A 17,011-nucleotide genomic window follows, 5' to 3' on the forward strand; every position below is an offset into this window, starting at 1 on the left:
CGCCGCGCAGCAATCATGTCAGATGGTTCAAACAGAGTCCTCAACCCAAAGTCTGATTTAAAAAGATCAAAAGTGGCGTAAATGTCTTGTCCTGACAGGAGAAGGATAACTGGAGCGGCATCGCTCGTACAGTAGACCGACTCTGCCTCCTCCTGGTTACCCCGGTGATGACCTTTGGCACCGTAATCATCTTTCTGAGGGGAATCTGTAACCAACCTCCTCATCTGCCCTTCAAAAGAGCCGCATGACTCCAGAGAGGAGAACCCACGCCTGCTGTGATGCACACACACAGCCAGGGCTTTTTCCATCGCCATCGTTTCTCTGGGGGAAATGTTGCATTTCTTTATCTTAATAACAACAAATCTTTAGTTTGTTCTATAGCCTCCATATGTTTCTTATGTGTTTGCTGGCACATAAAGAAAAATGCTTTGATTTTACTAAAGCAGGGGTGGGGAACCCTTTTCATATCGAGGGCCATTTCAATTTTTATAAAGTCCTCCGAGGGCCATACTATTATGAACACATACCTAGGGATGCAAAAAAAAAAAAAGTCTATAACCACTGTGTTACTAAGTCTCATGATTGCTGCATTTGAGTTTGAATTATTTATTTAGCACACATGCATATAAAATCACCAAAAAAATAGAATAAAATGACAAGTAAAATATGTTTTCATGATCATACAAAACAATAAAGAGGTGGCAGAGTTGAGGCAAGAGACCCGTAAGGGCCTGTTGGAGGCCTCTACTCACAAAAACTGCAATACAACAAGATAATCAAGAAAAAAATAAATGAAGAAAGATAGACAATAATAATAACAACAACAACAACTAGAAAGCACTCGGAGAGCGCAGACCTCCGCCAAGCGCAACAATTCCTGGCATATTGTGATTTCCCACCATAAATATTAGTCCCACATATACTTTGACTACATATTTAGATTCCTTGACCATAAAAAACATACCGTTAGCCACTAGAATCATAACAATATATGTCTTAGTTAAGTAGTTATTCACGAAAAAAATTCACGCTTTGAAACAATTTTACTTTGTCCGGCGCGAGAACCTCAGCGGCGGCTACGAGGCGCGTTCACGAACTCTCCTTCGGTGTGAGGTTTCAGCTTCATGGCTATTAATTCACTCACCACAAAACTTGCACGCGTAATATTCTCTCTGTCGGTACATGGTCGTGTGAAAGCTGCTTGTTGAGCCTCCAAACTCCGGCGAAGAGCGTTAATTTTATCCAAACTCATCTGTCCTTTCAACTCGTCGAGTTTAGCGTGTTTCGCTAAGCATTTTTCGTCCGTGTCAATCAGTCCAGCCCACTACGTACATCACATGCTGTGTTCACTGACCCTGACCTTGACTCGGACATAACATAACCGTCTGTTTTATCTCAGAAAACGGGAAAATATTTCATCTTGTTACGAAAGAAATTTCACGATACGAAAGGCAAAAATACGCTACCGCTGCTACTCGCAGCTCGCGGAGTTTAGCGAACGGTCCCACTGTATAAGTGCACATATAAAATCTAAAAATCTTATTGCGTTGCGGGCCGGTAGAAATGGTCTCGTAGGCCGTATACGGCCCGGAGGCCGGAGGTTCCCCACCCCTGTACTAAAGTGACACAAACCCATCTCAGCACTGTTTTTTATATCCTCTATATTATTGTGCGTAGTCTGTGTAACTGTTGTGCTTTATTTCTGCTGGCTTCTTTAATGGGATGTAAACCAGCCTGACATAATACCAGTTGGGTACTTTATTTTATGTTGCCAAAGGTTTAAAAACAGCCTGACAGAATAAGAAATTGTGAAAATTTAGAGGATGAATTATACCTGGTGGTATCTGATCTTGAATGGCAAATTTTAGAGTATTTTATAGGGAAGTGAAATAATGTTTGGACCTCTTATCAGGCAAAGAGAAAGTAGTTAAGAACTGCTCTAAAAACACCACTTCAGGGGGACTATATCCAAATCTCTCCGTTTACTGATGGGACGTTGAAACGTCAATACGCGGATTCATACATTTAGAACTGGACGTTGCACCAGAACTGGAAGCGTGGACTGATACATTTTTAACAGCGGTCCTGCTTCAGCCCTCCGGGGTTTAATAACAAAATACGAAAAATACGAACATTTTAATTTTGGAAACATAGTTGTCGGTTGCCGGCTTTTGCAAAATTGCTAAATACACGCTAGCATGCATGTTTTAAGCTATCGTAGCGGTATGTTTTACCATGCCCGCGCCCTATAATCCGGAGCGCCTGATGTATGTGTTAAATACAGAAATAGCACCCGTAACTGAGGCTGCACCTTTTAATACGGTGCGCCCTTTGGTCGCGAACATACGGTATATAGAACATAGGGCACGTTTGTGATCACTCTGCGTCTGCGCAACGACCACAACCTCCTATCTTTAGTATTGCTGCGCCAACTGGTGGTCTTTTGGGTTGAGGATAACGGTGATCTATATGTAGCTATAGCGTCATTGGCCTCCACTCCAGCCACTCCTGGTAGTTCCTCAAAAACACTGAGTTTCTAGTGGATGCACAATCTGTGGAAGCCAACATAGAAACTTCTGAAGAGCCAAAGTTCTTGCAACAAAAATATAGTCCCCAATTAGGTTGTTTTGTTATCACAAGACCCCGTCCCCATTATCTTAAGAGAATATAAAAGAATGAGTGGAGACAGAAGAGAGAATGAGACGTTTTTGGCGCGTGTTGCTCTTGATTTTGTGTTTATTTTTGCAGTAAACTTAAAGGAGGCCTTTTCACTTTATGTTTGATTAAATTTAAGCTGATATTCCATTCTTGACATCTTTAAATTTACAGTATTCATGGGAGTTTTATTGGGTAATTTTGCTTCTTTTTATTTCCTATTTCCCACATTTATTCATAGTTTTTATTAGATTGCAATAAATCCTATAACATTGAACAGACTGACTAAAGTCAAGTGAGCTGCGGTTCCCACCGATAGCCGTCATTCTGATGGGTTTTTGCTGGCTGCAGCTGAATTATTCCAATGCTCCATGTCACAGGGACAGTAAATACTAAACCCTAAAGATTCTGAAGGCATGATGTAAAATAGTAACGTATAATACAGACATTTGAAGAGACAATTAAGAGAATGTTTTCATGCTTCTAAGAGTGGGCGAGGAGCCATTTAGAACTTTATAAAGATGCATTGTGTGATACCAGGAACTAATTTAACTTCAAGGCGAAGCTGCTTCTGCTTTGTCGACCATCGACTGATCTCCTGAAAGTCCATCAGCGCTTTTTAAAAACTGAATTTTTCATCTATGGAGGGAGTAGACGGCAGATGTTTCCACAGATGCTCTTCACCAGTGGTCAGTGAGTGATGCAGCAGATGAGCGGGAGTTGACTGGCTTCAACCAGCTACTGACTCAATGTCTCCAGCCCATAGTGTGGATTCTCTACAAGATCAGACAGCAGCTTCACTCCTGAATCCTGCAGCTGGTTGTAACTCAGGTCCAGTTCTCTGAGATGGGAGGGATTGGACCTCAGCGCCGAGGCCAGAGAGTCACAGCTGATCTCTGATAAACTGCAGTATTCTAATCTGAAAAATGCAGGATGAGGTTATACGGTGCAGGTCTGCATGTTATCTGCGTCAGTACTAAACCTACGTTAGTTCTTAGTTGGGTCAGACCTGAATTCACGATATTCCAAGGAATTTTTTTAATGTGGTGCATCACAGCAGTGTTGAGAACAGCCTCACTTCACCATCTTAGCAGCTGGTATATAGGTAGAAAAATGAAGACTGACCTGAGCCTCTCCAGTTTACAGTTTGGACTCTCCAGTCCAGAACAGAGCCGCTTCACTCCTGAATCCTGCAACGTGTTGGAGCTCAGGTCCAGTTCTCTGAGATGGGAGGGATTGGACCTCAGCGCCGAGGCCAGAGAGTCACAGCTGATCTCTGATAAGCTGCAGCGCTCTAATCTAAATAAAGAAGGGAAACTTTTATAAGGTTATAAGTGAAACCAGTATTAATCTGAAAGGTTAATCAAAGGCATGATCTGTAAATATTTAATTTAGTTACAGGTTAAAAAATGATAGTAATATGTAATTACCACAATTCCAACCTCTCAGGTTTGCACTGTTCCAAAGGAGAATATATATTGTTCTGGCCCTCACTCTTCCCAGGTTCTCCCGACCTCTTCCCTCCCATCTCATCATGGAGATCCATCTCACCTGTGGCTCATCTTTAAAGGCACAACCTGTCTTAGATGACTTCCTGTCTCCCTCACCATCTCCCTCCTCGTTGGCTGGTGTCTACCAGGCACCCTCACCTAGTTTTGTCTAATTTTGGTTACCATCTGTCGGCTTTTTCATTGTCCTTAAATCAATTTATCATGAATAAGTGGTCCCCGTGTGGCCCTCCCTCCTGAAGGAACTGGGCACAACACACACACACTCAGAAAGTGTGAGGACCCTCGGATGGAATAATGGACATTTTTGAGAATGGTGTTTACCCCAGAGTTTCCAGTCGGCAGTTTGGAAAGTGGAGGAAACCACAGAGCAGCTTCACTCCTGGATCCTTCAGCTGGTTCCCACTCAGGTCCAGTTCTCTGAGATGGGAGGGATTGGACCTCAGCGCAGAGGCCAGAGAGCCACAGTGATCTCTGATAAACTGCAGTCAATCAATCTGAAAAATGCAGGATGAGGTTATACGGTGCAGGTCTGCATGTTATCTGCGTCAGTACTAAACCTACGTTAGTTCTTAGTTGGGTCAGACCTGAATTCACGATATTCCAAGGAATTTTTTTAATGTGGTGCATCACAGCAGTGTTGAGAACAGCCTCACTTCACCATCTTAGCAGCTGGTATATAGGTAGAAAAATGAAGACTGACCTGAGCGTCTCCAGTTTACAGTTTGGACTCTCCAGTCCAGAACAGAGCCGCTTCACTCCTGAATCCTGCAACGTGTTGAAGCTCAGGTCCAGAACCCTCAGATGGGAGAGGTTGGACCTCAGAGCTGAGGCCACAGAATCACAGCTGATCTCTGATAACCTGCAGTCACTTAGTCTAAATAAAGAAGGGAAACTTTTATAAGGTTATAAGTGAAACCAGTATTAATCTGAAAGGTTAATCAAAGGCATGATCTGTAAATATTTAATTTAGTTACAGGTTAAAAAATGATAGTAATATGTAATTACCACAATTCCAACCTCTCAGGTTTGCACTGTTCCAAAGGAGAATATATATTGTTCTGGCCCTCACTCTTCCCAGGTTCTCCACCTCTTTCCCTCCCATCTCATCATGGAGATCATCTCACCTGTGGCTCATCTTTAAAGGCACAACCTGTCTTAGATGACTTCCTGTCTCCCTCACCATCTCCCTCCTCGTTGGCTGGTGTCTACCAGGCACCCTCACCTAGTTTTGTCTAATTTTGGTTACCATCTGTGGGCTTTTTCATTGTCCTTAAATCAATTTATCATGAATAAGTGGTCCCCGTGTGGCCCTCCCTCCTGAAGGAACTGGGCACAACACACACACTCAGAAAGTGTGAGGACCCTCGGATGGAATAATGGACATTTTTGAGAATGGTGTTTACCTCAGAGTTTCCAGTCGGCAGTTTGGAAAGTGGAGAAAACCACAGAACAGCTTCACTCCTGGATCCTGCAGCTGGTTCTGACTCAGGTCCAGTTCTCTGAGATGGGAGGGATTGGACCTCAGCGCCGAGGCCAGAGAGCCACAGCTGATCTCTGATAAGCTGCAGTCAATCAATCTGAAAAATGCAGGATGAGGTTATACGGTGCAGGTCTGCATGTTATCTGCGTCAGTACTAAACCTACGTTAGTTCTTAGTTGGGTCAGACCTGAATTCACGATATTCCAAGGAATGTTTTTAATGTGGTGCATCACAGCAGTGTTGAGAACAGCCTCACTTCACCATCTTAGCAGCTGGTATATAGGTAGAAAAATGAAGACTGACCTGAGCCTCTCCAGTTTACAGTTTGGACTCTCCAGTCCAGAACAGAGCTGCTTCACTCCTGAATCCTTCAACGGGTTGGAGCTCAGGTCCAGAACCCTCAGATGGGAGCGGTTGGACTTCAGAGCTGAGGCCACAGAATCACAGCAGGTCTCTGATAAACTGCAGCCCCATAGTCTAAAATAACAATTATTTTGAGAGAAGACAAATAAAAATCAACATGTACCAGAGCAAAACACAGCTTACAAGCAACAAACCTCTGGTCCTGCACCGGCTTATCTGCCGTATGTTCCTATTTTGGGTTCTTTCAGGGCGGTTGGACAAGATCTACACCGTATGTAAAGTGTGTGTGGGTCAAAATACCTTCCAAGTTTGTGAGACCACATTTCTCAATAGCACTCAACTCTTGTCAGGAGTTGGGACAAAGCGACCCACTCCTGATAGCTTGTGGGCGATGCTGCAGCGACCCTGCAATCCCTACACTCTCTGGTGAAACCAAATCAAAGTTTTAGACACTGCTGGATGCTGGAAGGGTGGCTATAGTCTGGACGCATCGTTCCCCTGACTGCACATTTCTCCAACAATGATTGGCAGCTGGTGTCACTTGTTCTCCAGATGAGAGTCTTCTCTACTGTTTTATATTAGATTGTAGAAAATTAGGATTTTTGGTTGGTGTCTTAGATGTTGTTGACTAAGAGCAGGTTTTTCTTTAATACCATAGAGAGATTCGATGAGAAGAGCAAATGTATTATTTTATGAGCTACTTCCACTACTATTATATACACATACTTCCATATTGTCTTAGATTGCAAGCTGCATTTATTGCATCGTTCATAGAAAGTCATATTTGTGAGGAGAAAAACTCCAATAAGGTCATTTCTTTAATGACCATTACAACAGTAAAAATATGTGAAAACTTATGGATGGAAACCTTTTTAAAATGGTTGCATTGTGTAGAATCGGTGTAGAATCAACTTGTTGACTTCTGATTTGGACTCCAATGGAAGTGAGGTGCAACAATTGTGATGCTGAAAGCTTCAGATCTTCATGAAGGTTTCTGTGGTTGGACTGACCTGCTGCCCCTTTAAGAGGGAGGCAGGTTTGGGCTTCTGGCTGGAATGAAGCCACCTCAGATGAGAATGACTGCAGGCTTTCGGTACCAAGGTTTAACAGGGGGCTCACTTCACACTTGGGCTTTTCTCTTTTTTGGGATGGCTTTTCTCAGGAGAGAAGGGGCATGGCACACTGCAGCAGCTTTCTTTTGGGGTTTTCTAGTTTTCCTTCTGATCTTTAAAAGACAGGAAGAACCATTTTTGATTGGTCTGAATGTTTGGGCGGTTTTGTGGCCAGCCTAAAATAAAACAAGACAAATCTACAACTGATACTTCCTTTCTAGTCATTGATGACCATCCTCACATGGGACAGATTTCCACAACCAATTTAATACTGCAAATCTGTCCTGTGTGGTCTTTTTTCTGAGAACTGTAACACTACGTTTATAACAAAGATCAAACATGTAAACAGTTAATGTCTAACTAGTTACACCTGGGAAAGAACTGGATCATCTCTGACTGACCTGAGAGTCTCCAGCTTACAGAGAGGATCCTGGAGAAAACCACAGAGCAGCTTCACTGCTGGATCCTCTAGACTGATGTAGCTCAGCTCCAGAACCCTCAGATGGGAGGGATTGGACCTCAGCGCCGAGGCCAGAGAGTCACAGCTGATCTCTGATAAACTGCAGTCACTCAGCCTGGAAAAGGAATAAATGGGGCAAATAAAAACACATTTCTAAATCTGAAAATGAAGAGAAAAGCAGAAAATGTAAAGAAATGTAGAAAAGACCAACAGAGGCCTCCTGACCTGAGCGTCTCCAGTCTGCAGTTTGGATGCATCATTCCAGAAGACAGTAACTTTACGTCGGCATCTGTCAGGTTTTGGTTCTTGCTTAAGCTCAGCTCCCGTAGATGAGAAGGGTTTGACGTCATTGCTGAGGCCACAACTTCCCAATGACTCGTTGAAAGAAAACTACCAGGCAGTCTGTTGTGTATGAAACAAAAATAGTGAGTCAAACTTTGGGATTTCTCATCAACTTATCTGAGAATCTACCTCAACACAAATGTAGCTAATTTCCTGGAAAAGCTAAATTCAACACCGTAGAGCAGGGGTGGGGAACCTTTTTCATATCGAGGGCCATTTCAATTTTTATAAAGTCCTCCGAGGGCCATACTATTATGAACACATACCTAGGGATGCAAAAAAAAGACGAAAAAAAGTCTGTAACCACTGTGTTACTGAGTCTCATGATTGCTGCATTTGAATTTGAATTATTTATTTAACACAACATGCATATAAAACCACCAAAAAAATAGAATAAAATGACAAACAAGTTAAATATTTTTACATTATCATACAAAACAATAAAAAAAAGAGGTGCAGAGTTGAGGCAAGAGACCTGTAAGGGCCTGTTCGAGGCCTCTACTCACAAAAACTAACAGACAGACTTGCTAACAGACAGACAGACAGATAAACGCCGGCAAAAACATAACCTCCTTGGCGGAGGTAATAAAGACAATAATAATAACAATAATTGCTGCATTTCTACACCTAATGCGATGGTTGGAACTGCTTCTCTTTGGAGAGGCATCTAATGTCAGCTGGCAGTGATGATGATGCCACTCGAAGCTGGTTTTCCAAGTTTGGGTCAGTCAGTCTTGAGCGGAAGCGAGTCTTTGCAAGTGTCAGTTTTGAAAAGAACTGTTCACAGCGGTACGTTGTCCCAAACAGAGATGCAAACTTCAGGGCATGTCTCCTCAAGATGGGAAAATCCTCAGCACTAACGTACAGTTTGTAAAAGTCCAGTAGAGAGAGGTTGTTGTACTTAGCTTTGAGTTTGTTGTTGTTTTGCAGCTCAATTATTTCCATTTGGAATTTGTCTGGTACATCAGATGGTTGCACATTAAATGGCGTAGCAAACATGTCTAGTTCCCTTTGTATGTTTTTCACATCATGAAACCTCTCATCAAATGCCTGAACGAGTTTTGCACATTCACCAGCATATTCAGTCATAACATCAGGCTTTTGTTCTTGCAGGGTGGGAAAGTGCACAGTGTTTCCCCTTTCCAGTTGTTCTTGCCACAGCCTTAACTTCACTTCAAATGTTTTCACATTGGAAAGCAGAGAGCTGACGAGCTGGTTGGGACCTTGCAGCTTGATGTTTAGCTCTGACAGGTGCTTGGTGATGTCCACCATGAAGGCCAGATCACTGAGGAACTTGCCATCACTGAGCTCCATGACAGGTTTCCCCTTCATCTCCATGAAGTGTTTGACCTCTTCCCGCAGTGTATAAAACCGTGCGAGCATATTTGCACGACTCAGCCATCGCACTTCACAGTGATAAACCAGATCACCGTACTCTGACTCAAGCTCGCTGAGTAGCTCCTTGAACTGGCGGTTGTTCAGCCCTCTGCTTTTGATGAAGTTTATGGTGGACACGACGGTTTTCATCACATTGTTAAGCTTCAGGGAATGTGCACACAGACTCTCTTGATGTATGATACAGTGGCACACAACTATATCACTTGGATCCAGACCCAGACGGCTCATTTCTTTTTTGACTAATGCAGTCAATCCTTTTTGCGTGCCAACCATTGCGGGTGCTCCATCAGTGGCGATTCCGCTCAACTTCTCAAATGGCAGTTCAAAATTGTTCATGGCCACAACAACTTGACTGAACAAATCCTCACCTTTACTAGTGCCATGCATGGCTTGCAAAGACAACAACTCCTCCTTTATTTCAAACTTGGCGGTAATCCCACGCACAAAAATGGCAAGTTGCGCTGTGTTTGTGATGTCAGTTGTCTCATCACAGGCCAGAGAAAAATACTCAAAGTCTCTTGCAGTGTCCTTCAGTGTTTTTTCAATATTTTGTGCCATGTCAGTAATCCTGTCTGCAACGGTTCTTCGAGACAAACTGACGCTTTGAAAAAGTTTTACTTTGTCCGGCGCGAGAACCTCAGCGGCGGCTACGAGGCACTCTTCACGAATTCTCCTTCGGCGTGAGGTTTCAGCTTCTTGGCTTCAAGTCACTCACCACAAAACTTGCTCGTGTAATATTCTCTCTGTCGGAAGATGGTCGTATGAAAGCTGCTTGTTGAGCCTCCAAACTCCAACGAAGAGCGTTAACTTTATCCCACGCATCGGTCCTTTCAACTCATCGAGTTTAGCATGTTTCGTGCTGTAATGGCGCTCGAGATTTGCCTTTTTCATCACCGCCAGCGCCTCGCCACAAACTAGGCACACTGGCTTGCCTTTTACTTCGACAAAGAAAAAATCATTTGTCCATTTCTCCTGGAATAAACGGCATTCTGCATCCACCTTTCTTTTCTTGACAGTCGCCATGATACATCAATTTTTCGTCCGTGTCAATCAATCCGCCCACTACCTACATCACATGCTGTGTTCACTGACCCTGACCTTTGCTCGGACATAACATTACCGTCCGTTTTATCTCAGAAAATGAATGGCTGCCGATACGTTTTTTCCTGATTTTTTTAAATTTTATTCATTCATACTACAATCTTATTGTGTTGCGGGCCGGTAGAAATGGTATCGCGGGCCTTATACGGCCCGGAGGCCGGAGGTTCCCCACCCCTGCCGTAGAGCAACAGTTTGAACGACCATCAGATCTGAAATGCAACTGAATTATTCTCAACATTTGTCTTATTTTAGAACAGCTCATAATTACTCAATATTTAAAATGATTATAGCAAATGGTTTATAGAAACGTGCATCTTTTTATCTGTCTATCGGCTCTTTGGATATTTTGCATTTCATTCAATTTGTACGATCGTGCGTCAAGTCTTAATTCAGCGATCCGATCGATGACATCAGAGTCTCTGGTTGCATCGATTGCCGTCAGCTTCTGTTATATCTGCCTGTTTTCCTTCAAATCATTTTCACTGCACCTTTTGTTGCTAGTGATGAAGTTGCCACCTAACGGGTGTGGAAAGGCTCAAACAACTTTGTGGGTCACATAAAGGCTCCAAACGGAACCGCCACAAAGACCTAAAACACCCATTTAAACCAACGAGGCCGGCTGTTTTTACGTTGAACAAATGAAGCAAAATAGTCACGTGTCATTAGTTAAAATGTGTTTTTCTGTCGTTTGAATACGATGTATACAAACAAACAAAAGTGATTTAATGACATGACAGTAATTTCATGATAGTCAGTTAACTTGTGGCTCCTATTATTCCTGCCTTATGTTGGTTTGTCTGGATTGACCTTTGAACTTATATCCAGCCAGTGTTGAACATTTCTGGATGAATTGTTGTTGTTTTTAATTTATGGACGCTGCAATGGAAATAAAGAATTGAAGGAATGACCACTGGAGGGGGTATTGCTACCTGACACGATCCACTCGCTTGATTTAAACGCCGATGTCCGGCCCCAAAAATCTTTACTTACACGGCCTTCCTGCAGTTCCTCACAGCTGGAATCAGGCGACGTCGTCCCTCCTCTGAGGTGTTGTACTGCCGCAGGTTCAGCTCATCCAGAACCTCCTCTGACATCTGCAGCAGGTAGGCCAGAGCTGAACAGTGGATCACTGACAGTCTCCTCTTTGATTTCTTCTCTGACTTCAGGAACTCTTGGATCTCCCGATGGACTGACTGATCCTTCATCTCCATCAGACAGTGGAAGATGTTGATGCTTCTGTCTGGGGAGATTCCACCACTGTTCAGCTCCTCCAGGTTGTTGAGGACCTTCTGGATGGTTTCTGGGTGGCTGTTCCTCTGATCCAACAGTCCACCCAAGATCCTCTGATTGGACTCCAGAGAGAGACCATGAAGGAAGCGAACAAACAAGTCCAGGTGGCCATTTTTACTTTCAAGAGATTTCATTAGTGCTCTCCTGAGGAAGTCATCAAGAGATGTGATTGGACCGCAACGTAACAACCCAGCAAACCTGGAAAAGCGGTTTGGTTTCGAATATTTTAGGAACTGATTTATAACCGCTGTGTCTTTCCTGGTGTAATGGTGGAACATGTAGACGGCAGCCAGAAACTCCTGAATGCTCAGATGAACAAAGCAGTAGACTGATTTCTGGAAGATCACACTCTCTCTCTTGAAGATCTCTGTACAAACTCCTGAGTACACCGACACCTCGGAGACGTCCAGTCCACATCGCTCCAGGTCTTCTGAGTAGAACATGATGTTTCCTTTCTCCAGATGTTCAAACGCCAGCCGACCCAACTTCAGAAGGAGTTCTTTATCAGCCTTAGTCAGTTCCTCTGGTCTCTGCTTTCCTCCATACTTCTGCTTCTTCCTCTTTATCTGAACCCTCAGGAAGTGTGAGTAGAGGTCAGTCAGGGTTTTGGGCAGCTCTCCTCTCTGGTCTCTGGTCATCATGTCCTCCAGAACTATAGCAGTGATCCAGCAGAAAACTGGGATCAGACACATGATGTGGAGGCTCCTGGAGGCCTTGATGTGTGAGATGATTCTCTTGGACAGATCTTCATCACTGAACCTCCTCCTGAAGTACTCCTCCTTCTGGGAGTCAGTGAAGCCTCGTACTTCTGTGATCCTGTCAACACACGAGGGAGGAATCTGATAGGCTGCTGCAGGTCTGGAGGTGATCCAGATGAGAGCTGAGGGAAGCAGGTTCCCCTGGATGAGGTTCACCAGGAGCACCTCAACGGACGATACTTGTGTGACATCAGAGATGACCTGATGGTTGTTGAAACCCAGTGAAAATCTGCTTTCATCCAGGCCATCAAAGATGAACAGAAGTTTCCAGACAGTCAGATCTTCTGCTCTGATCTTCTGTAATGTTGGATGGAAAACATGAAGCAGTGAGAGAAGACTGTGCTGCTCATCTCTGATCAAGTTGAGCTCCCTGCATGAGAGCGGAAGCACCAGACTGATGTCTTGGTTCTCCAAACCTTCTGCCCAGTCCAGACTGAACTTCTGCACTGAGAAGGTTTTTCCAACGCCGGCGACACCGTTGGTCAGAACCACTCTGATGTGTCTCTGTTGCTCCGATAAGACTTTGAAGATGTCCTGGCACTTGATTGGAGTGTCCTGGATGTTCTTCTTGGAGGTTCTCTCAAGCTGTCTCACCTCATGTTGTGTGTCCACCTCCTCACTTTGTCCCTCAGTGATGTAGAGCTCAGTGTAGATCTTGTTCAGCAGGGTTCCACTTCCTGCTTCATGAGTTCCTTCAGTCACATGTTCACATCTTCTCTTCAGACTCATCTTATGACCTTCTATCACCTCCTGCAGATCACTTCCTGAACATAAGTAAACATCTATAATAAATCATCAACACAACTACAAATTCATGACATCACAAGTTAAATCTCATATTGAACAGTTTTACTTTGTTTGGGCTTCATTTCAGCATCTCCAGATCTGCTTCCAGATTGTGAACAAGAGGACTCTCCTGGTGGAGCTGACTGGTCCCAGTTTGATAGGATGTGCTCCCCCCTCTCACTATGAACACATCTCTATTAGTCCTTTGATTTATAGGATGAAAGAACCTGATCAAGACTCAATATTGTTCCAGCATTTATGTCTGAATTCATCTTTCAGTTTAAACCTGATTCTTGTTTCTAATCAACAATATTCACATTAAGTCTGTAACTATATGACTGTCTGAGGTTTAAGTGTTAAACATCTCCAATAATAAACTCACAACCTGCTGCTGTTAATGTGACTAACAGCTGCCACACAAACACATCATCACGCTTAGTTTTCTTACATTTTCTCTGAACTTCTGAAGTTTATTATTCTCCATCTTTGGACCGGTCACTCTTCAGGGACACCCAGCTGGGCACTGTGGACTCTGCTCTGTCCTCGTCCATCCTGAGGAAACATCAGAAATAGTGATGAGACTGTGATGAAGGTAAATAATCTGTAGAGGTTGGAGTTCAATAATCCCAATTCACTGCATTTTTATCAAACAGGAACATTTCTAATCCATTCTGGATAACAACTGAATCAATGATGTCTCTGTATCATTTTCATGTTTTCAGAGTTTAAGCTGCTTTTTTTAACTGTTCCCTGCAGTGAGAAAAGAACTGGCACCTTTTCCAGCCCCTCATCCTGCAGCACTGAATGTGCTCTAAAATTCTTTCCAGAGCAAACGTCTCTGCACTTGCAGCAACATGTTGTAGTCATGGATCCGTGAGGAGAACCGGATACAGGAAACGCCCCCACTTTGATCCCAAAACCCAACTGGTGGCCAACGGTGGTCCGGCAACGACGGGGACGCTGGTCCATCGGCCCGACAACACTGGTTTTCCACAGGCCAACATGGTGAAAGGACTGTCTTCAGCTCAGCCACTAAATTATCTGGTGCTACATAAACATACTAGTCAGGACTTTTTAACTCCCCTCCTTTGTTCCCCTCTTCAATTATTTCTATGATCCAAGTCCTCAAAGATCACTGCTCTATTTAAAATAGATGAAAGAAATGACACCCACTCCTGCATTTCTTTCACAGTGGTTCCACAACATAGAACAATAAACCACTGTGAGAAAACGTGCAACATGAACCCAAAATCCTGTTGGTGTCCTGTGATCCTGTGTGGATTTATTTAATTATTTTTTAAAGTTTATTGTCTTAAATAATACCAAAATATCCAGCTGTAACCTGGACTGTTGAACAACTCTAATAACTTTATGAGCTTTTCACCTGTCACAAAATGTTGCTCTTCCTGCTTCGTCTGAACAGAATAGTTTCACTTTCACTTTTAAAACCTAATCAACAGCTTTATGGCGTATATATTACTACCATTAAAGCATTCTGGGAGGGTTTAAAGTTCTTTAGAATCAGTAGCAAAGAGCAGAAAAATAAACTAAACTTCACTTAGAAAGACTATTCAACTATAACTAAAGCCAGACTATAAGAATGTTAAATAAGACCTATTCATTTATAATGTATAACGATGTTTTGTGCTGAAACTAATATGAAGTCTCATTGATCAAATCTTGATTTTATCTCCAAACACAACTGTCAATTCTTTTCAATAATGCTCTTCGTTTCCACTCACCTTGTCGGTCTTCAGTCTTCCTGCTTAGTCTGAAGGAATACTTTTAAAAACTGGTTTGTTGGGTTCCCAGTTTCTGGGAACGTTGTTGCTGGTGTCTACCTGTTATTTAGTTTATTGTCTTAAATTGGTCCGGCTGAGAGATGCTAACTTGCCCACGATTAGATGTTGTTTGACAGGTAATACCAAAATATCCAGCTGTGACCTGGACTGTTGAACAACTCTAATAACTTTATGAGCTTTTCACCTGTCACAAAATGTCGCTCTTCCTGCTTCGTCTGAAGAGAATAGTTTCACTTCACTTTTAAAACCTAATCAACAGCTTTATGGCGTATATATTACTACCATTAAAGCATTCTGGGAGGGTTTAAAGTTCTTTAGAATCAGTAGCAAAGAGCAGAAAAATAAACTAAACTTCACTTAGAAAGACTATTCAACTATAACTAAAGCCAGACTATAAGAATGTTAAATAAGCCCTCTTCATTATAATGTATAACGATGTTTTGTGCTAAAACTAAATATGAAGTCTTGTTGAATCAAATCTTGATTTTATCTCCAACACAACTGTCAATTCTTTTCAATAATGCTCTTCGTTTCCACTCACCTTGTCGGTCTTCAGTCTTCCTGCTTAGTCTGAAAGGAATACTTTGAAAAACTGGTTTGTTGGTTCCCAGTTTCTGGGACCGTTGTTGCTGGTGTCTACCTGCAGGGGGCGTGGAGGAGCCGCTAATCAGCCACAGTGGCCCCGCAGACACACGCACCTGCGGTCTCTCTTCAATCTCCCGTTGAGATTTAAGGACAGAACTCCCGTCTGCCAGCGGCGGAGTGTTTTCGGCCTCATCGCCAAACCCTGACTTCTCTGTGGCTTGACTATTTTGAGAGTTTTCCTAGCGGACTTGTTTTGGACTCTCTCGAGGTCTCTCCGCCTCTCTGTGAACGCGGACCGAACTGTTCTTGTTCACTTTAAAATAAAGACGCTTTTCGGACACCATTCTCCGCCATTATTCAACCTGGTTAAATAAACAGATTTATGATGCTTGACAGATTTGAAAGACCTGTAAAAGCAGCATATTTCTGCAGCCCTGGAGTCCAGGAGGAGCAGCAGAGGTCAGAATGTGTTGGAGCGCGTTTAACTATTGTCTGCAGTCCCACGCGTGTCCACCGGGTGGCGGTAAAGCACCACATGATATTTCTCCTTTTTGGAACTTCTTCAGCTGCGTTGAGCTTTAAATCTTCACCTGTCGCTCCCTTTAAGCTCTAAACTTTGCGGTTCTGTGTGTAGTTTGTTGGTTTTAAAATATTTTGATGAATTCTGATGGACTGACTGAAACTGTCAATGCAATAGAAAGTTCGTCCATTATTCTACTGCGTCACATTTTTCATTATTTGTCATTTTTGGGTCTAAACTGGACCAGTTCTGTGAGCTGTTTTGCTTTTTCTGTGGACCAGATGTTCCAGGCAGGTTCCATCATCGGACACAGACGGAGACAGGTCACGTGACAACAGTCAGCCTTTAGTTCTTTATTACAGGAGGATCTGGTTTATATACAGACACGTATCTGCAAAATACTAAAAAGTCTATGAACCCAAAGTACTAAAAAGTCTACATCCACGCACACGCGTGTATTAAGTGTTTATACACACGTGTGCGCGTACGTGCACACTGTATATTCATCTAATAACTGTTAGTTTCTAAAACACCAAAGTAGAGTCACTGAGGCACGGCTTCACCTCCTTTACACCGAGGTTTCCCTGAGCAGGTGTGATGAACTGTTGCAGAAGGAAAAGCATGGAACATGTTAATAACCGGACACAACAACACTCAGGTTTATTGTCTGACGGCATCAGTGTCTCTGGTTGCATCTGTCTGAGGAGCATTGTGAAACCAGGAGCAGTGTAAATGAGGGGGGGGGGGGGGGGGGGGGGGGGCAGTGAGTGGATGCTGCATTCATCAAACACACAATAGTCAGAAGAGAAGAAGGAAGAACAGAAGCCCGTGTTCCTCAGTGTTGGTGT

The 17,011-nt window shown here is 43.2% G+C and overlaps 1 protein-coding gene across 4 annotated transcripts; it reads right to left on the reverse strand.

Annotated features, from left to right (window-relative positions):
• Positions 1 to 2,718: 2,718 nt before the first annotated feature.
• Positions 2,719 to 13,430, reverse strand: LOC130520162 (NACHT, LRR and PYD domains-containing protein 12-like). Of its 4 annotated transcripts, XM_057023742.1 has the most exons (9): positions 13,324 to 13,430; positions 11,413 to 13,234; positions 7,807 to 7,983; positions 7,523 to 7,696; positions 5,950 to 6,123; positions 5,570 to 5,743; positions 4,867 to 5,040; positions 3,781 to 3,954; positions 2,719 to 3,574 (listed from the first exon to the last, which is right to left on the reverse strand). In XM_057023742.1, exons 1-9 carry the CDS (start codon positions 13,337 to 13,339, stop codon positions 3,394 to 3,396), a joined length of 3,066 nt encoding a protein of 1,021 aa, XP_056879722.1. In that variant the 5' UTR covers positions 13,340 to 13,430; the 3' UTR covers positions 2,719 to 3,393. The 4 variants fall into 4 exon arrangements, with proteins under 4 accessions (XP_056879722.1, XP_056879724.1, XP_056879723.1 ...); XM_057023744.1 differs by lacking the exon at positions 4,867 to 5,040; XM_057023743.1 differs by lacking the exon at positions 3,781 to 3,954.
• Between the last annotated feature and the right edge of the window lie 3,581 nt (positions 13,431 to 17,011).

The sequence above is a fragment of the Takifugu flavidus genome, unplaced genomic scaffold, assembly GCF_003711565.1.
Source record: "Takifugu flavidus isolate HTHZ2018 unplaced genomic scaffold, ASM371156v2 ctg295, whole genome shotgun sequence".
Classification (NCBI taxonomy): Eukaryota; Metazoa; Chordata; class Actinopteri; order Tetraodontiformes; family Tetraodontidae; genus Takifugu; species Takifugu flavidus.

What these genes read in the sequence shown, in the direction of transcription:
- LOC130520162 (XM_057023742.1), bottom strand. An exon ending in TGTAAGCTGGAGACTCTCAG is followed by an intron (nt 6,124 to 7,522) that starts GTCAGTCAGAGA and finishes TTGTTATTTTAG; the next exon opens with ACTATGGGGCTGCAGTTTAT. An exon ending in TGTAAACTGGAGAGGCTCAG is followed by an intron (nt 3,575 to 3,780) that starts GTCAGTCTTCAT and finishes TGCATTTTTCAG; the next exon opens with ATTAGAATACTGCAGTTTAT.